General features: G+C 42.6%; 1 protein-coding gene across 1 annotated transcript in view; it reads right to left on the reverse strand.

Moving 5' to 3' along the window:
- lyplal1 (lysophospholipase-like 1) overlaps nucleotides 1–14,911 on the reverse strand; it is a 37,783-nt gene extending 22,872 nt beyond the window's left edge. Inside the window, 1 exon segment of the mRNA NM_001011253.1 lies at nucleotides 14,813–14,911. Coding sequence (NP_001011253.1) covers nucleotides 14,813–14,897 — 85 coding nt within the window. The 5' untranslated portion in view covers nucleotides 14,898–14,911.
- Between the last annotated feature and the right edge of the window lie 6,440 nt (nucleotides 14,912–21,351).

The following is a 21,351-nucleotide window of genomic DNA, read 5'->3' on the forward strand; positions in this document are numbered from 1 at the left end:
GCTACCATCCGGTTTTGGGACAAGGACAATGGGGCTGGACCATTCACTATGGGACTCCTCAATTACGTCCAGCTCCAACATCCTTTTAATCTCCCCTGCAACTGCCTGGCGTCGGGCCTCGGGTATCCTATAAGGTCTGACATTGACTTTAACCCCAGGTCCAGTTATAATGTCATGTTTTATCATCTCAGTAAGCCCAGGCTGGTCTGAGAATATTTGTCTATTCCTGATCAGGAATTCTCTCATTTCCTGCTTCTGGCTGTTAGTGAGGGTCTCAGCCACTTTTACCTCAGGCACATGAGGGATTTCTACCTCTACAGCTGTAGAATAGGCTGACAGGGCTTCCCTATCTTTCCAGGACTTAATTAGGTTCACATGATAGAGCTGCTCCTTCTTACGCTTGTCTGGTTGGGACACCTTATAATTAACTTCCCCTATGCGCTCTATAATCTCGTAAGGGCCCTGCCATTTGGCCAGGAACTTACTTTCTGCTGTAGGAACCAAGACTAACACCCTGTCCCCAGGCTGGAAAGTTCGGACACGGGCCGATCTATTATATATTCGGCTTTGAGCTTCCTGGGCCTGAAGCATATGCTCTCTCACAAGGGGCATGACCATTGCAAGACGGTCTTGCATGTCTGCAACATGCTCTACCACACTTTTGTATGGGGTGGATTCAGATTCCCATGTCTCCTTTGCCACGTCCAACAGCCCTCGTGGGTGGCGCCCATATAACAACTCGAAGGGGGAAAACCCCGTAGAGGCCTGTGGGACTTCTCTAATGGCAAACATAAGATAGGGAAGTAAACAATCCCAATTCCTCCCATCTTTATCAACCACTTTTTTTAACATCCCCTTGAGGGTCTTGTTGAACCTTTCTACCAACCCGTCAGTTTGGGGATGATAAACAGATGTGCGTAACTGTTTGATTTGGAGAAATTTGCACAACTCCTTCATTACTCTAGACATGAAGGGAGTCCCCTGATCTGTAAGTATCTCTTTTGGAATTCCCGTACGGGTGAACATGTGGAACAGCTCTCGGGCAATGGTTTTTGAGGAGGTGTTCCTTAAGGGAACAGCCTCTGGATACCGAGTGGCATAGTCCATGACTACCAAAATGTACTGATGCCCTCTAGCAGATTTTATTAGTGGCCCTACCAAGTCCATTGCAATACGCTCAAATGGAATTTCAATTACTGGCAATGGGACTAACGGGCTGCGAAAATGGGGCATTGGAGCAGATTTCTGACACTCTGGGCAGGATTCACAATGGCTCTTTACATCGGCATATACCCCCGGCCAAAAGAACCGCTGTAACACTCGGTCTTTGGTTTTCTCATATGCTAGGTGGCCACCTAGTGGATGAGAATGGGCCAGATTGAGAACCGTTCTCCTATATGGCTGGGGAACCACTAGCTGTTCCATAATCTCCCCTCGAATCTTATCCACATAGTAAAGCAAGTCATTTTGTACAACAAGGTGAGGAAATACACAATCTACACCAGGATTTTCTGTGTTCTCATTATTAATGGTGACATTTTCCCAAGCTTTAGTAAGTGTTGGGTCCCTTAGCTGGGCGGTTCCAAAGTTATCGCGGGAGACCTCTAGCTCAGGCATGCTAGGTTCCTCAACAGTCTCCGCAGTTGCTTCAGATTCGCCAACTAATACAGCTAAGGGAAACAACTCATTTTCTTCTGACCCCTCATCAGTACCATTTACAATAACATCTGAGACGAGTGGTCCCACTTTCTCTCCCCCAGACATTGTACTGTCCTTAACAGTCCCTGTAGAAGGATCCAGTTCAATTGGGTGAAGTCTCCCCTCCCCATGCTCAGTCTCCGGAACCTGTTCCTGGCACAGTTCTCGAAATAAGGGGAAGTCTCTGCCCAAAATTACACTGTGCAGGAGTATGGGAGACACTGCCACTTCATGGCACACAGTCCCTGCGGGGGTCACAAAAGTCACTAGGGCCGTGGGGTATTTCTTACAGTCCCCATGTACACACACCACTCCCACTTGACGCTGGGTTAAAGGACAGTCTTTCAGGAGCTGTGTGTTTACCAGTGTGACTAAGCTACCTGTGTCTAACAGTGCATTCACAGTGCGCTTACCAATCTGGACGACACAAGTAGGTACCTCAGGATCTGCAACAAGACCTGGTCGAGCGAACAGAGACAACTTCCTCTCTGTTCCACACTCCATGGGTTCTGGATCAGCTGGGCAGTTGGGGGCAATATGTCCCCACTCTCGGCACCTCCAGCACTGGGGAGCTCTGCGGGTCTGGCGTGGGCTGTCTCCGCGAGATCTTCCTCTTGTTGACTCTGAACCTGGGTTCCCGGGGTCCTCTGCGCTGGGCTTCTCCACTGTAGCCAACTTCTTGGGTAGGACAACTGCAGACAGCCTCTTCGGGGTGGACACCACCCGGGTAGTGAAGTCCTCAGCAGCGAGGTATCGCTCCACCAGTTCCACCAACTGGTCTGCTGTATTTGGGTCAGATTGGCTCACCCACCGCCGTAATTCTGTGGGAAGGGCTCTCAGGTATCGGTCCATTGTGACCCTTTCCACTACCTGAGGTCCGGAAAGCAAGTCTGGCTGCAGCCAACGTTTCACTAGGTTAATGAGATCATACATCTGGGAAGGCGGTGACCCCTTAACCTTAAAGTCCCAACTGTGGACCCGCTGGGCCCTCACAGAGGTGGTTACCCCCAGTCTCCGCAGGATTTCAGACTTCAACTTGTCATAGTCCTTAGCGTCCTCGGAGGACAGATCATAAAAAGCTTTCTGGGCATCCCCCACTAGTAGTGGTGCAACAATCATCGCCCACTGCTCCCTTGACCAGGCTTGCTGCTCTGCCGTCCTCTCAAAGGTACAGAGGAAAGCCTCCACATCATCCTGCCCAGTCATTCTCTGCAGGAGGTTGCTGCCTGGGATGGAGCGATGTACTCCAGGGGCCACAGCAGCATCCCCAGAGACCTTGGCTGTCAGCTGTTTTACCAGCTCACTTTGCAACTGCCGATCTTTCTCTGCAGCCTGTGCCAGTGCTGTAATCTGGGCTTCCAACAAACGATTTGCCTCCTGCTGGTTGGCGTTAGACTGCTGCTGTAGCACCAGGCTCTCCTGGTGGGCCCTTTGTAAGGTAGCCGTGCTCTCCTGGTGGGCCCTTTGTAAGGTAGCCGTGCTCTCCTGGTGGGCCCTTTGTAAGGCAACCGTGGATTGCAGCAAGGCCTTGAGGACATCCTCCATATTATAACTTTTATGTGCAGTGTCCCTTTAAATATCACTTATACGATATACAGTCCACACAATTCCCACAGGAGACTTACTGTGGTCAGGCGACTCCCGCGTGTGGCAGTCGATGCCCGCATCCGAAACACCAATTGTGGGGGTTCACTCGCTGGTAGGCTGCAAATGAGGCAACTGCACACACCAAGACCGGTGTAAGGGCTTCCTGCCCGCGTTTATTTTTCAGCGGTTGCAGAAGTTTCCCCTCGCAGGGGGTATAAAACAAGAATTGGAACAGAAATATCAAGCCTCCTGGCTAACACAAAAATAAATGCTTCTCTTTCTCCTGAAGCTGAGCAAATCCAGCAGCGTGTCTCTCTCTCACACACACAGGCTCATCAGCTCCCCTGCACAGCTTCAGGTGTACTACAAATAGGCCTAGGGCCTCCTGAAAACCTGGCCTATGGATTTGGGAATCCACCCACCCTGCTCTTGCGGATTCCCCGTAAGACCAGCCCCGGATCAACAATTTAAAAAACTGCAGAGAAACAAAGTGTTTCTATGCCCCAAAACACTGCTGGTCTCACCTCAGTAAAAATGTCTGAGAATCCGTGGCCCAACATACCTGTTGTCAATCACTTTTCCCCAGGAAACCGGGGACCTTTTTGTCACCATACCACACCAGGTACTATACACAGGCACTATACCCAGGCACTATACCCAGGTACTATACACAGGTACTATACCCAGGCACTATACACAGGTACTATACACAGGTACTATACCCAGGCACTATACACAGGCACTATACCCAGGCACTATACCCAGGCACTATACACAGGTACTATACACAGGTACTATAACCAGGCACTATACACAGGTACTATACCCAGGTACTATACCCAGGTACTATACCCAGGCACTATACACAGGTACTATACACAGGTACTATACCCAGGTACTATACCCAGGTACTATACCCAGGCACTATACACAGGCACTATACACAGGTACTATACACAGGTACTATACCCAGGCACTATACACAGGTACTATACCCAGGTACTATACCCAGGCACTATACACAGGCACTATACACAGGTACTATACACAGGTACTATAACCAGGCACTATACACAGGTACTATACCCAGGTACTATACCCAGGTACTATACCCAGGCACTATACACAGGCACTATACACAGGTACTATACACAGGTACTATACCCAGGCACTATACCCAGGCACTATACACAGGTACTATACCCAGGCACTATACACAGGTACTATACCCAGGTACTATACCCAGGCACTATACACAGGTACTATACACAGGTACTATACCCAGGCACTATACACAGGTACTATACACAGGCACTATACACAGGTACTATACCCAGGCACTATACACAGGTACTATACACAGGCACTATACACAGGTACTATACACAGGTACAGGATCCCTTATCCGGAAACCCGTTATCCAGAAAGCTCCGAATTACGGAAAGCCCTTCTCCCATAGACTCCATTTTAATCAAATAATTTTGAATTTTAAAACGGATTTCCTTTTTCTCTGTAGAAATAAAATAGTACCTTGTAATTGATCCCAACTAAGATGTAAATAATCCTTATTGGATGCAAAACAATCCTATTGGGTTTAATTAATGTTTTATTGATTTTTTAGTAGACTTAAGGTATGGAGATCTAAATTACGGAAAGACCCCTTATCCGGAATACCCTTGGTCCCGAGCATTCTGGATAATAGGTCCAATACCTGTACTATACAGTTCTAAAGAATCACTAGCTGACATTAAATTGTTTTTTGCCTGACCTGACACCTATAATAATTTATAATCTATCCCCTACCCTAACAGATGGAGGGTAAGTTAACTCTTTCCCTCTGAAAAAGCTCATTGTGTGTTTGTATATTTGTTGTTGTTTTTTGCACTTACTATTTTTTTTTATTTTTGTCATTGTTTTGTTCATTTATAGTAAGTTACAGTGGGGCCAATGCTGTGTATCAGTGCCAGTGTTATAGTGCCAGGGCCTGAATATCTGCCATCAGTACCCACTGCTCCTCAATGTATATAATGTGCTGGGTTTGTAAATACGGACTGCGTCTCACTGTATATAATGCGGAGTCAGTACCCACTGCCTTTCTTGCTAAAAAAACTAACAAAAACACATCTAAAGGGGTGGTTCACTTTTAAGTTAACTTTTAGTATGTTATAAAATTGCCTATTCCTAGCAACTTTGCAATTGGTCTTCCTAATTAATTTTTTTGAATAATTTGCCTTTCTCTTCTGCCTCTATACAGATTTCAAATGGGGACCAAAAAATATTGCTCTGTGAGGCTACAATTTTATTATTATTATAATTTTGTATTACTTATTTTTCCAAGTAGGCCACTTAACTATTCATATTCCCATCTCTTGTTTAAACCACTACCTGGTTGCTAGGGTAAATAAGACCCTAGCAACCAGATAGCTGCTGAAATACCAAATTGAGAGCTGCTGAACAAAAAGCTAAATAACTGAAAAACCATTAAAAATAAAAGTGAATTCGAATGCGAACTAGCCCTTTAAGCTAACTGATCACAAACACAAATGTTTGCAGATCCCCTCACAGAAGTGCGCGTATGAATACTTTTACATACTAAACATTTTAGGGTAAAAAAAAAAAGCCCCCCCCGCACTTTTGTACAGTATCCCTGGGAGTCAGTGGGAACGGCAAGAGGTAGTTGGGAGGTTATCTTTTTACGCCAGCAGCGAATCCACTAAGTGTCACATTAGCTGTAGGTCAGTCTGTGTATGGGCCATATTTAGCCTCCCCTAGTATCATCCTGCAAAAAAAAAAAAAAAAAAAAAAATATATATATATATATTTATATATATATGTCTGTTGCAGGATGATGCTAGCTTACTTGCCCCCCCTTGGAAAATTTTCTGCGGACGCCCATGCCCTTATTGGGGGCAGAACAATCCTATTGGGTTTTATCAGTGTTAAAATGATATTTCAGTAGGCTTAAGGTATGGAGATCCAAATTACATAAAGAGCTGTTATTCAGAATATCCCAGGTCCTGAGAATTCTGGATACTTTTCTGTAATCTGTTTATATTGGCCCCATACTATAAAAAAAAAACTCCTACTACAGGTATAGGACCCATTATCCAGAATGCTCGGGACCAAGGGTATTCCGGATAAGGGGTCTTTCCGTAATTTGGATCTCCATACCTTAAGTCTGCTAAAAAATCAATAAAACATTAATTAACCCCAATAGGATTGTTTTGCATCCAATAAGTATTTTTTGTATCTTAGTTGGGATCAAGTACAGGTACTGTTTTATTACTACAGAGAAAAAGAAAATCAGTTTTAAAATTCTGAATTATGTGATTAAAATGGAGTCTATGGGAGACAGGCTTTCCGTAATTCGGAGCTTTCTGGATAACGGGTTTCCGGATAAGGGGTCCGATACCTGTACCCCTAAGTGGCATCTGCCAAGGCGCACTGGCTGGAATTTAGCCAGAATACAGGAGTACCGATGCAAGTTACGACCCATGCTTTGTACATTGTTACAGATGCTGTAAGATCCCATAGGGAGAGCTACAATGTGATTAATTCTGCAAAACATATGCAGAATATCTATTTCAATGTGCACATAGTAAAAAATATCTTCAGTGCAAACCTTAGTCATCACATTTTGCTTTTTCCGTAGCATTATTACACTTCGTGCTCACCCCAAGGAAAGAGAAAACAAGGGTTACGATGGAAAAAGGCCATCGCCCATACCGGTAACCCCTTCCAAGATACCTTAAGGTTTATAAATCGTTGGAAATTTTCACATATTCTTCAATGCAAAGACGTGTATTTCAACGGTTATTTTATTTTCATTTCTGCAGAGATTAACATTGATTTTTATGAGATTTGAATCCACTTGCTTCGGGAAGGCATTAGCGTCGGTGAGTTTAGTGCAGAGAAGACGCCGTGTATCCATCCCGTGACTAATTCTACATTAATCATGGGTCAGGGAGTGACAAGCCCACAACAGAGACAGCACAATGCCCAGATCTAAATGTTTCATGGCCAATGAGAAGCTCAAAAGCCTTGAGTGTTGACCATTAGGTAGTGACTCACAAACAGCTCCTTGTAATCTCGAGCCAATGATCTCATTAGAGGCGCCTCGCTCGTTAGCGTTGGAATCACTGTGCATTACGACTGTCATCTGTTCAAGGTACAAAGAAGCAAATCTTTTAAAAGACAACAAGACTCTGACATGTGCAGATGAAATTAACTTCATTGGCAGTGGAGATGCAATTGTCTGTGGTCCAACAAAATAGTTAACCCATTAAGGGCAATGGGGGTCATGATTTATATGGTGTACTTTTTATTTCTAAATTACAGTCTTCACTCTACAATTTAATATGTTATTCTTGAACCAACAAATGTATTTGTAGCTGTAATATTGGTGTGTAGGCGCCATCTCAGTGCATTGTGCCTGAGTCTGAGCTTTCAGCCAGCGCTACACATTAGAACTGCTTTCAGCTAACCTATTGTTTCTCCTACTCCCATGTAACTGGAGGAGTCCCAAGCCGGACTTGGATTTCTTACTATTGAGTGCTATTCTGATACCTACTGGGAGCTGCTATCTTGCTTCCTTCCCATTGTTCTTCTGATTGGCTGCTGGGGGTGAGGGGGGATATCACTCCAACTTGCAGCGCAGCAGTAAAGTGTGCCTGAGTCTGAGCTTTCAGCCAGCGCTACACATTAGAACTGCTTTCAGCTAACCTATTGTTTCTCCTACTCCCATGTAACTGGATGAGTCCCAAGCCGGACTTGGATTTCTTACTATTGAGTGCTATTCTGATACCTACTGGGAGCTGCTATCTTGCTCCATTTTGTATTTTTTGCCCCTCAGAATGTAATTTTCTTTAATTAGAATTTTATATCCCCTTTAATATATAAAGCACTGTTTGTTAAATATTTAATCACAGACAAGTAGAAACGTCCAGCTTGGTTCGCTAATGGAATAAAAAGACTCATCCCTAAATAATTATCAGGTGCCATTAACACAAAAGCCCTTTTTTTATTGGCCTCTCTTGTCCAGTGTAAGAACGGTATAAATAAATATCATTGGGCTATTAGCAGCCCGGGGGAACAAACAAACTTCTGACTTTTCGGGCTACAAGCTCGAAAAAGTTCATCATTTTTATAGAGATGTTCATTTGTCAAGATCCCAAAATAGAGCTTAAGGGCAATTACTCCGGCTGAGTAATGTTTAAAGCTTCTGACTCAAGAATTACCACTTTTAGCAAAGGGAGGATGGATGGCCTGCAAATCTCCGAGACTTGTCCCTCGCACATCCAAGGCAGGATAGGACAGCAGTACATAAAACTGCAATTACTCATAGTCCGGTTTAGTCACTTCATCTCAACAGCACTAAATTAAAAGCATTCGCTGAGCAGCACAAGTTTCTAAACTCAGGGGTAAAAAAAAATGTTATTTGGTGTGCGTTTGCCTGAGTTTCAAACTGAGCCCCATTTGTAATAAGGGCCCCCCCTTACAAAAAAAGGTCAGAAAACCCTGAGTTGGAACTTTCTAATCTTTAAAGGAGAAGGAAAGGTAAAAACTAAGTAAGCTTTATCCTTGAGTCCTCTATCAAAAGAAACACAGGATTTTTTGTCTCTTCTTTTGTAAACATGATGTTCCAGTGTCTGACTTCTTCTCTCAGAAACAGCCTTAATTCCCGTGGCCAGAGTCTGCGCAGTTCTCTCCTCTCTCCCCTCCCACGAGATTGCTAAGAACTCCCTCCCAACTCCCTTAGGAATGTATGATCAGAGCTATAACGGCTAGAGACTGCAGGCAGGAAGCCACTTAAAATGGCTGCTGCTATCTTAAGGAAACGGAGAAAGCTTCTCAAGCTCTTTACTCAGGTATGGTAATGGTTTCTGCAGAATAAATATAGTGGAACTAATGTGGCAAATCTATTGGCAGAAAATACCAAAACGCCTTTCCTTTTCCTGCAACTTTCTTTTATTGTTGCACAAATGCAGATGTCAACCCCCCCCCCCAAAAACCTCTGAAAACCATGAAGCAAAGAAAGATCTTCCATTTGTAAATAGGACACTTGCCATTGACTTTTCATGATCTTGACAGCTTTTAGATGGCATATTTTTTTCTTCTGGTTTTGTCGCAGTTTCTCCACATAACTAATCACAAAAAAATTCAAGTTTTAGCTTAACCCCCCCCCCCCCAAATCATGAATAATGAAAAAAAAACATTAGAAAATTCAGTCAGGATTGTACTTCAGCCTGTGCCATAGGAAAACGGTAAGTCTAGGGCCCCACAGAATCTTGTGACTACTGGCGCTCCATAGCTTGCAAGGTAAGCTCCACTTATCTTCCCAACCTAAACCTCAAGAATACAGAGCTGCCAAACACAAGCAGCAAAGTATTCATAAGAGCAGCACAGTGGTAATGTGTGGGTCAAAAACTTTTTGACCAGCACTCATCCCCTTCCCAAATCCATTTGACAACAGTGACAGGTTCTATGCACAGTGGGGGCAATGCTTGCACCCAACCCAGGCCTGAAGTAGATGCCCATTTTAAGCCTGAACCTGTGGGTCCCAAGGGTCTCAGGACCCCTTGCACATAAATAAAGTAAAGGTCTTTCTGCTTTATATTGGTGACCGGAAACCTACACCTATGGGTGCCAAGAGTGGGGAGAGGGTGCAAAATGCAAAAGACAAGGAAGTCTGGGGCTGTTCTTTGGCTTTTGCACCCTGCCTCACACTTAGTGAATAAGGCTTCCATACACTCATTTACCACTGTACTATTCACATTTTTAATGGGGAGGGACATGAATATATATCACAGCAAACATTACAGGCATCTGCAGCAATAACCAATATATCAGCTAGATTGGATTTCTCTTTAGAGAAATATCAATGATATCTTTACTTTTGACCATTGAGTACAAAGCCACCTAAACACCATGTCTATTGCTACATTTATTGAGTAGAATTGGCAGCTGTGAACCCCCCAAGAGAAGACCCTAATATGACTTTATCTAAGTTTATTTGTGTTTTGGTGTTGAAGGGTCAAAGTCAGAAAAGCTGAGCCAGTATGGAGCCAGTATGCAGCCAAGCCACACTGGAACACAATCTTAAGGAGGGTGCTCAGCTCCAAAAGCCAGTGGGATTGTGCCAGTTTCCATTTCACTACATGGATTGCCTACCATGGCAGAAGGTGTCAGGGCACACCCTTGGCCCCTGTAGAATCCTGTATGCCAACTCAGGATTACATAAAATGAAATACCCAGCTCATCCAATTTAGGAAAAACTACTCCCCACTTTGCTCTAGGTCTGTTGTGCACGTAGTATTCTTCCAAGCCCAATATAGATATGGGAAATTGACCTGTGCTTGTCTACTCACCCCCCCCCCCCAGGTTTAAAAGGATTCTGTCATGATATTTATGGGGTACTTTATATTTCTAAATGACACTGTTACACAGCAAATAATTCCCTCTGCCGTTTAACCTTTTATTCTTGAACCAACAAATGTATTTGTAGCTGTAATATTGGTGTGTAGGCGCCATCTCAGTGCCTTGTGCCTGAGTCTGAGCTTTCAGCCAGCGCTACACATTAGAACTGCTTTCAGCTAACCTATTGTTTCTCCTACTCCCATGTAACTGGAGGAGTCCCAAGCCGGACTTGGATTTCTTACTATTGAGTGCTATTCTGATACCTACTGGGAGCTGCTATCTTGCTCCCTTCGCATTGTTCTGCTGATCGGCTGCTGGGGGGGAGGGGGGGGGATATAACTCCAACTTGCAGCAGCAGTAAAGTGTGCCTGAGTCTGAGCTTTCAGAAGGAGCCAGCACTACACATTAGAACTGCTTTCAGCTAACCTATTGTTTCTCCTACTCCCATGTAACTGGAGGAGTCCCAAGCCAGACTTGGATTTCTTACTATTGAGTGCTATTCTGATACCTACTGGGAGCTGCTATCATGCCCCCTTCCCATTGTTCTGCTGATCGGCTGCTGGGGGTGGGGGGGGGGGGATATCACTCCAACTTGCAGCAGCAGTAAAGTGTGCCTGAGTCTGATCTTTCAGAAGGAGCCAGCGCTACACATTAGAAATGCTTTCAGCTAACCAGGTACTGTTTTATTATTACAGAGAAAAGGGAATCATTTAACCATTAAATAAACCCAATAGGGCTGTTCTGCCCCCAATAAGGGGTAATTATATCTTAGTTGGGATCAAGTACAGGTACTGTTTTATTATTACAGAGAAAAGGGAATCATTTAACCATTAAATAAACCCAATAGGGCTGTTCTGCCCCCAATAAGGGGTAATTATATCTTAGTTGGGATCAAGTACAGGTACTGTTTTATTATTACAGAGAAAAGGGAATCATTTAACCATTAAATAAACCCAATAGGACTGTTCTGCCCCCAATAAGGGGTAATTATATCTTAGTTGGAATCAAGTACAGGTACTGTTTTATTATTACAGAGAAAAGGGAATCATTTAACCATGAAATAAACCCAATAGGACTGTTCTGCCCCCAATAAGGGGTAATTATATCTTAGTTGGGATCAAGTACAGGTACTGTTTTATTATTACAGAGAAAAGGGAATCATTTAACCATGAAATAAACCCAATAGGGCTGTTCTGCCCCCAATAAGGGGTAATTATATCTTAGTTGGGATCAAGGACAGGTACTGTTTTATTATTAAAGAGAAAAAGGAATCATTTTTAAAAACTAGAATTATTTGCTTATAATGGAGTCAATGGGAGATGGCCTTCCCATAATTCGTAACTTTCTGGGCCAATGCCCAACATAAAGCCAACATAATTTCATGGAGAATCACTTACGGCCCAGCCTGAAAACCAGATAAGACAAGACTTGGGGTGAGTAGCAATTTGCTCTTCTGGATACACATGAAAGCCCAGAGTCACTGGGAGGCCCATTTTTCATTTTGGTGGTTTAGTGTTTTTTTTTTCTTTTTAAAAAACCTTGATTAAACTAACTTTACACAAATAAAAAAAAACTCAAAAACTTCCTTTTTTTTCCGTTTTATAGCTCAAACGAAAGAGTCAAAACCCCACTGAAAACCTCTAAAACCAACTAAATTGAATAGAATTTGTCCAAATGAAAAAGGACAGGTCGACGGCTTTAGGACATAGTGCTGGGCGGTATACCGGTAAAAACCGATCACCGGTTTTTTTTTTTAAACCGATATGAATTTTCTACATACCCCCATACCGGTGTGCGTGAATACTTCCGGGTGCGCGCGTGACGTCAGCGCGCACACTCTACAAAAGCGCCATCGCTAGGACGCATTCAGAGTCGGATACCAATGTGAGCTGTCGGGGGGGTGCCTGGCAAGCAATTATATTTTATGTGAAGGGGATGGGGGGATGTTATTTATGTGAAGGGGATGGGGGGGGGGTTTGGGGTGGGGGTGGGTGGCTTATACTTTTGTGAAGGGGATGGGGTTGTGTTTGGGGGGGGTGGGGTGGGGGGTTATATTTATGTGAAGGGGATGGGGGGGTGTTTGGGGTGGGGTGGGGTGGGGGGGTGTGTGTGCGGATGGGGGGTGTTTGGGGTGGGGTGTGTGCGGATGGGGGGGTGTTTGGGGTGGGGGGGGTGCGTGCGGATGGGGGGGTGTTTGGGGTGGGGTGTTTGGGGTGGGGGGTGCGTGCGGATGGGGGGGTGGGGGGGCTGCGTGCGGATGGGGGGTGTTTGGGGTGGCGGGGGGGGTGCGGGTGGCGGGTGTTTGGGGTGGTCACCTAATCATGCATGGGGAAAAAAAAATACCGTCAAATACCGTGATACCGATATAATTTTAAAAAATACTGTGATATAAATTTTTGGTCATACCGCCCAGCACTATTAGGACATATTTTTGCTTTTGGATTAGTCGCAATTATGACGCATTACAAATGCCAAAAAAAATCCTGTTATTTCCAGAAAAATCTATTTTTTGCCCAGAAATACAAATCGTGAAAAAAACAATCTTTAGTAAAAGTACACTGATAATAATTAGCAAACAATCTGCAGTTCTAGATATTCTTAGAACCATGGCTTTATGTCCGATTCACCAATATTTTTTTTTAATATCTGTAAACTAAGGGGGCCCTGAGCTAATGCTGGACCCCAATGAGGGCTTCATCTACAAAAGTTTTAAGGCCTTGGGTCTGTAGGGACCCATAGGGTTAAACTGCCCCTATGGCCTTAAACCCTACAACTTCCTTAGTTTATGCTGTTACTTGGCAAAGTCCCATGTATCTAGTTTATCCTTTGCACTTATGCCTTATTGGTTTACAGGTTGACTCCACCCTCTACACTCCAATATAGTGTTAGGCAAAGGGGTGGGTCTTCCTGTTTGGCTGCCTCTGTGTCTCAGGTGGAAGGTCCACTGAGCCTGGGATCAACAGAGCCCCAGTAAAGCCAGAATTTACCCCAGAGTTATCACCTACTCTAGTGAAGTTGGGGACAGGGACCAGTTAGATAGTTACTGTTGTAGAGCACTTTCTAGGAAAGTGAGATAGAGAGGGAAGGAAGCAAGAGCAGTTTCGGCTCCACCAAGGAAAGAAGCTGGAAGTACCTTCCATACAGGCACTGCTGCCTCAGCATAGGGTCACAGTTAAGACATAGGAGACAGGACGGAACCTAAACCCTGATCCACAGTCGGCTGTAGGACTCTTAAAGCTACAGGTATTCAACCTGAGGACTGAGGTATCTATCCTGACTGCTTCCAAAGGGGCGCCAAGCTGACCAGGAACATTTACCCTGCCCAGACTCTAAAGGAGGTGGGATAAACCGGTGTGTACCCTCTCTTTGCTGTCCTCAGAGTGCTACTATCCTATTACATCTGTATGTGAGTATTTGATTTAACCCTGCTTCTTTATTTGTCTCTGACAATAAATCTCTTCCATTGTTAAACTGCAAGAACCTTCTGGCGTCCATTTTTTGCTAATCTGCACTGCCCACAGCTACAGTGAGTTGTAGTTACACTACACCCCCAGCTCCGCAGGTCTCTTCCATCTAGCGAAGGCCCATCCTGTCTAAGAGAGTCGCATGTACCCCATGCTCTAACACCTACACAAGCCTGGGTTGGACTGTTTACAGCCAAATAGGGGTTACACATATATGACGCATAATAAATGCCGAAAAAATCTCATTATTTCCGCCAGAAAAATCTATTTTTGTGCCAAAAAACACAAATTGTGAAAAAAAAAAGCAAAAACCATTAGTAAAAGTGCACTGCCAATAATAAGCAATTTGCAGTTCTAAACATTGTTGGAACCATTGCTGTACAAAACACTACAAAAGTTTAAAGACCTTAGTTCCATGGGAGGTGGGTGCTTTTCTGTGGGTGCTTTTTTGGGAGTGGCTTCCAGCACTAAATTACATAGGAATATCAGTTGGCTTTGCTAATTGATTAAGATTGTACCACATAAGCTGCTGTAGTACTGTTTCAGTATTCCCCAGTACAACAGCTGTTGAGGTTCATGCTGTAGATGCCGCTCCCCTGTCTAACGCACATCTAAAGCCCCTAAAGGTGGGGAGAGTAAAAGTTAACCTGATCCATGCAGGAAGATAACGGAAGCTGAATGCTTTCCGGCAGGAGCCACCACACATCGGGAGAGAGAGCAATGCGCCGCCATCTTGGGAGAGTTCCGGCTGCCCTACTGCGCATGCGCGCTGCAATCAGAGTGCCTATTCCTTATGGTTTATAGTTGTTAGTGTAATTTCTAGGCTGGATAAGGCGTGCTGCCTTCAGGTGTCAGATAAATCGGGATTCTCCTCCGCTGCCCAATTGTTTTTTATTATACAGGTCCCGGGTGTAATGTTTCTAGTCTGGGCAAGTTAATATGACATTGGGCAAGTTAATATGACATTGGGCAAGTTTATATGACATGTGGCAAAGCCAGCCTTACTCATAATACTAAATGGCGGGAAGGTTAAAAGCAGTTAGGAAAGGGAAATTGTTTTTATTTTGGTCAGTAAAACACTAATCAAAGCTGTGGGTTGTGCAAAGTTGTCCATATCTAGAGTCTTCCCTTTGTCAGGCTCCCTAGCTACTTAGAACCCCAATACAATCAATTCTGCGCCCCCATTTACAGCCATTTTCCCAGGTCTGTCCTAATCCATATCCTCCTTTATGGCACCATCAGTAACTTTTTACTTTAAAATCCTGTCCCAGATCCTATCCGGTAACCATTGTAAGCAGCAGTCCTGCCCTGCTTTATGGCTGAGATTCTAGCTATGTGTATAACAGAGCATTCTGTCACAGTGGCACAGATCCTATCTGATCCCCCCCATTGTAAGCAGCAGTCCTGCCCTGCTTTATGGCTGAGATTCTAGCTATCTGTATAACAGAGCATTCTGTCACAGTGACACAGATCCTATCTGATCCCCCCCATTGTAAGCAGCAGTCCTGCCCTGCTTTATGGCTGAGATTCTAGCTATGTGTATAACAGAGCATTCTGTCACAGTGGCACAGATCCTATCTGATCCCCCCCATTGTAAGCAGCAGTCCTGCCCTGCTTTATGGCTGAGATTCTAGCTATCTGTATAACAGAGCATTCTGTCACAGTGGCACAGATCCTATCTGATCCCCCCCATTGTAAGCAGCAGTCCTGCCCTGCTTTATGGCTGAGATTCTAGCTATCTGTATAACAGAGCATTCTGTCACAGTGGCACAGATCCTATCTGATCCCCCCCATTGTAAGCAGCAGTCCTGCCCTGCTTTATGGCTGAGATTCTAGCTATCTGTATAACAGAGCATTCTGTCACAGTGGCACAGATCCTATCTGATCCCCCCATTGTAAGCAGCAGTCCTGCCCTGCTTTATGGCTGAGATTCTAGCTATCTGTATAACAGAGCATTCTGTCACAGTGGCACAGATCCTATCTGACCCCCCCCCCCCCCCCCCCCATTGTAAGCAGCAGTCCTGCCCTGCTTTATGGCTGAGATTCTAGCTATCTGTATAACAGAGCATTTTGTCACAGTGGCACAGATCCTATCTGATCCCCCCATTGTAAGCAGCAGTCCTGCCCTGCTTTATGGCTGAGATTCTAGCTATCTGTATAACAGAGCATTCTGTCACAGTGGCACAGATCCTATCTGATCCCCCCCCCCCCCCCATTGTAAGCAGCAGTCCAGCTTTAAAATCTGGTTTGTAATAAACGATAAAGGTTCCAGCATAGAACAGAGTGTAGTATGAAAAGGTTTACATCTTTTATGTACATATTCAGACATGGGTTTATGTTTTTTTTCCTCTAGTCGACATTTAGCTTTTGAAATTATACTCTGGGCAGGTTTATTGTATATAGCATGCATGAGCTGTGCTCAACATAAAACACAGGCCTGTTTTACTGCCCAGGTGCTCTCTGTTTGGAGTAAGATGAAGATCAGAGAATACATTACTGTTCACCATAGTCTTTATAAAAATAAACACAAAATATATATATATATATAAAAATCCATAAGCTTTCATTATAAGAAAAACATTTAGTGGGGCTGTGTTTCAGAGGCTTTTTTTTCTGCTTGGACTTTTACATTTAATTAAATTGCATTTTATTGCATTTTTCTTTAGCAAATGTTTGAATAACTTTACAATATGGAGCGTGTTGAGAGTCACAGTAAACAAGTTTGCCTGCACTGTGGTGTAAGCATTTGATATAATGATATCATTGTGTTTAATTCAGGATTTGTAAATATTAAAGCATCGGGAGGTGAGATTGAGAAAAGACATGGGGGGTGTTTGCCTGAAGCTGAGGAAGAATATGGAAAGGGGATTATTTCCCCAGATTGCTCTTCTATTCAATGCTGTATGGCAGCATATACAGGTATGGGAGCTGTTACCCGGAATGCTCGGGAACTGGGGGTATCCGGATAAGGGATCTTTCCATTATTTGGATCTCCATAACTTAACCTAAATATCATTTAAATATTGAATACAGCCAATAGGTTTGTTCTGCCCCCAATAAGGGGTAATTATATCTTAGTTGGGATCAAGTACAGGTACTGTTTTATTATTACAGAGAAAAGGGAATCATTTAACCATTAAATAAACCCAATAGGGCTGTTCTGCCCCCAATAAGGGGTAATTATATCTTAGTTGGGATCAAGTACAGGTACTGTTTTATTATTACAGAGAAAAGGGAATCATTTAACCATTAAATAAACCCAATAGGGCTGTTCTGCCCCCAATAAGGGGTAATTATATCTTAGTTGGGATCAAGTACAAGTACTGTTTTATTATTACAGAGAAAAGGGAATCATTTAACCATTAAATAAACCCAATAGGGCTGTTCTGCCCCCAATAAGGGGTAATTATATCTTAGTTGGGATCAAGTACTGTTTTATTATTACAGAGAAAAGGGAATCATTTAACCATTAAATAAACCCAATAGGGCTGTTCTGCCCCCAATAAGGGGTAATTATATCTTATCTGGGATCAAGTACAGGTACTGTTTTATTATTACAGAGAAAAGGGAATCATTTAACCATTAAATAAACCCAATAGGGCTGTTCTGCCCCCAATAAGGGGTAATTATATCTTAGTTGGGATCAAGTACAGGTACTGTTTTATTACTACAGAGAAAAGGAAATCATTTTTCCAAACGTGAATTATTTGCTTATAATGGAAACTATGGAAGACGGGCTTTGGAACTTTCTGGATAACGGTTCCCATACCTGTACTGGGAAATCTCTGTCATTAGGGCATGTCTGCAGATCTCCAACACAATTTCAACCTCAGAAGACAGTGGGCTTCCAAATGCACTGACCAATCAGCGGGGCACCCAAGTTCCTTGGTCCCTGGTGTTTTTTTTTCTAAGCTTTAACTAATTAAATTAAGGGAAACTGCACACAGGCCAGTCATAAATATGGCCACTGTTAACATGCCAAAGGGCATGTTAAATAAACAACTATAGAATAAACTTTTGGTACGGAATACTTTTTTCTTGTATTCATAGCATTACATCATAAGGGCTTTCTCTCTGTATACTTTGTACTTTGCCTGTGGGTCTTTACTACTTACAGTTGTGCTTGAGTTATCCATCACCTTTTAATATAACTTGATTAGTCCTCGATTGAGTCCTTTGCAGGAAGCTTTAAACATGTGTATCTGTATACAAATACAGTACCTGTACTTGATCCCAACTAAGATATAATTACCCCTTATTGGGGGCAGAACAGCCCTATTGGGTTTATTTAATGTTTAAATGATTCCCTTTTCTCTGTAATAATAAAACAGTACTTGTACTTGATCCCAACTAAGATATAATTACCCCTTATTGGGGGCAGAACAGCCCTATTGGGTTTATTTAATGTTTAAATGATTCCCTTTTCTCTGTAATAATAAAACAGTACTTGTACTTGATCCCAACTAAGATATAATTACCCCTTATTGGGGGCAGAACAGCCCTATTGGGTTTATTTCATGGTTAAATGATTCCCTTTTCTCTGTAATAATAAAACAGTACCTGTACTTGCTCCCAACTAAGATATAATTACCCCTTATTGGGGGCAGAACAGCCCTATTGGGTTTATTTCATGGTTAAATGATTCCTTTTTCTCTGTAATAATAAAACAGTACCTGTACTTGATCCCAACTAAGATATAATTACCCCTTATTGGGAGCAGAACAGCCCTATTGGGTTTATTTCATGGTTAAATGATTCCCTTTTCTCTGTAATAATAAAACAGTACCTGTACTTGATCCCAACTAAGATATAATTACCCCTTATTGGGGGCAGAACAGCCCTATTGGGTTTATTTCATGGTTAAATGATTCCCTTTTCTCTGTAATAATAAAACAGTACCTGTACTTGATCCCAACTAAGATATAATTACCCCTTATTGGGGGCAGAACAGCCCTATTGGGTTTATTTTATGGTTAAATGATTCCCTTTTCTCTGTAATAATAAAACAGTACCTGTACTTGATCCCAGCTAAGATATAATTACCCCTTATTGGGGGCAGAACAGCCCTATTGGGTTTATTTCATGGTTAAATGATTCCCTTTTCTCTGTAATAATAAAACAGTACCTGTACTTGATCCCAACTAAGATATGATTACCCCTTATTGGGAGCAGAACAGCCCTATTGGGTTTATTTCATGGTTAAATGATTCCCTTTTCTCTGTAATAATAAAACAGTACCTGTACTTGATCCCAACTAAGATATAATTACCCCTTATTGGGGGCAGAACAGCCCTATTGGGTTTATCTTAAAGCCCATGTCATCTTTGCCTGTTTGTGTTGAACACAGCTATGTAGTTATTTAGTTCAACTGTCCCTTTTTTACTGTATGTTTTGTTTGTTCTATTTTATTGTTTCAAAGTTACGGTAAATATGTGGGAAAATCTCTTAAAAACCAGATTTGCCGCAGAAGAAAAGCAGTTTTATTGGATGATTGCTGTTGTTGATCATGTGGATTTGATTGTCTTTTCTGCAGACCTCGGCCATTCCGTAAGTGAACAGAACTGTTTTGTCTTTCTCTTTCTGACCTTCGCCCTCGGTTGTTTATGGCAGTGTCAGTATTGGTTACTCGCCCATCTCCAGTGGAAACTGCCATTAGCAAAGGGTTACTCCCCTGCCCCAACTAATTCCCTAAGGTAATTGAACTCTGAACTTCATATCTGATGCTTCATTTTGTGACCTAGTTCTAACATCCGAATTACAAGGAAAGCAATTTTCAGAGGCAGCCCTTGTATAAATTTCTGTAATTTGAAAATGTATATTGGTTTGAACCTCAACTTCAATTTCCACCCAAAAACTCTCATGACCTTTCTGAAGAGGGCTGTTATTACAGAGCTGTTTTACATGATAAACGAAGCATTTTCTACATGCTCGTTGTACAGTTTTATATGCATTCTTCAACTGATTTTGAAGTTCTGTTCCTATTCATTAGAATTTACATAGGCACTAAGTACACTTAGGGGCACATTTACTAAGCCACGAACGGGCCGAATGCGTCCGATTGTGTTTTTTTCGTAATGATTGATATTTTGCGATTTTTTCGGAAAAATGGCGCAACTTTTTCGTTACTAATACGATTTGTGCGAAAAAACGCGAGTTTTTCGTAGCCATTCCGAAAGTTGCGCAAAATCTGGCGATTTTTTGTAGCGTTAAAACTTGCGCAAAAAGTTGCGCTTTTTTCGTAGCATTAAAACTTGCGCGAAACTTCGCACCTTTTAAGTTTTAACGCTACGAAAAAGGCGCAACTTTTCGCGCAAGTTTTAACGCTACGAAAAAATCGGCAGATTTTGCGCAACTTTTGGAATGGCTACGAAAAACTCGCGTTTTTTCGCGCAAATCGTATTGGTAACGAAAAAGTCGTAAAGATGCCGAAAAAATCGCAAAAAATACGAAAAAGTCGCAAAATGTTCGTTTTCAAATCGGAATTTTTCCAATTCGGTTCAGATTCGTGTCTTAGTAAATGTGCCCCTTAGGGGCAGATTCATCAAAGTACGAGTTCGAATCCCAAAATGGGTAAAAGTCGGATTAGATACGATAATTTCTGATGATCTGAAATGTCACAAAAATAATACAAATTTTTTGTATTTGGAAACAATCGTACTTTGATAAATGTGCCCCATAGTGTGCTTACAAAGGAATAAAACTCCCAAAACCTCTAAAACCATGAATTAAATAAAGATTGTTGCAATTTACCTAGGACAGCTCCCATTGAAATTCTACATAACCTCAGCAGCTTTTAGATTTGTGTTTTTGTGGCTTTGATACACAATAAAAATGAACTTGTTTACACCAAAAAAGTCTTGTTTTAGTGCACAAAAACACAAATTGCGGGGCAAAAAAAAAAGACCACCAGTAGTTGATTTTATGCTTCCAGTTTCCTCTTTAACAACATGTGACATAGCAGGATAAAAAAATTCACATTTAACATCTTAGTGGCTGAATTTTAGACCAGCTAAGTCTCCAAGCCACCAGATGTCTCACATAGCATAGGCTTATGAGCTCACTCATATGAAAAGGGCAAAATTGACTAAACAATGTAGCTTCTATGACACTCCAAACACTAGAGGCAGTAAATAAAAGCTCTCTATATTATATGCAAAAATTACATATTAAAGTACCCTTAAACTCT

Source organism: Xenopus tropicalis, chromosome 5 (assembly GCF_000004195.4).
Source record: "Xenopus tropicalis strain Nigerian chromosome 5, UCB_Xtro_10.0, whole genome shotgun sequence".
Classification (NCBI taxonomy): domain Eukaryota; kingdom Metazoa; phylum Chordata; class Amphibia; order Anura; family Pipidae; genus Xenopus; species Xenopus tropicalis.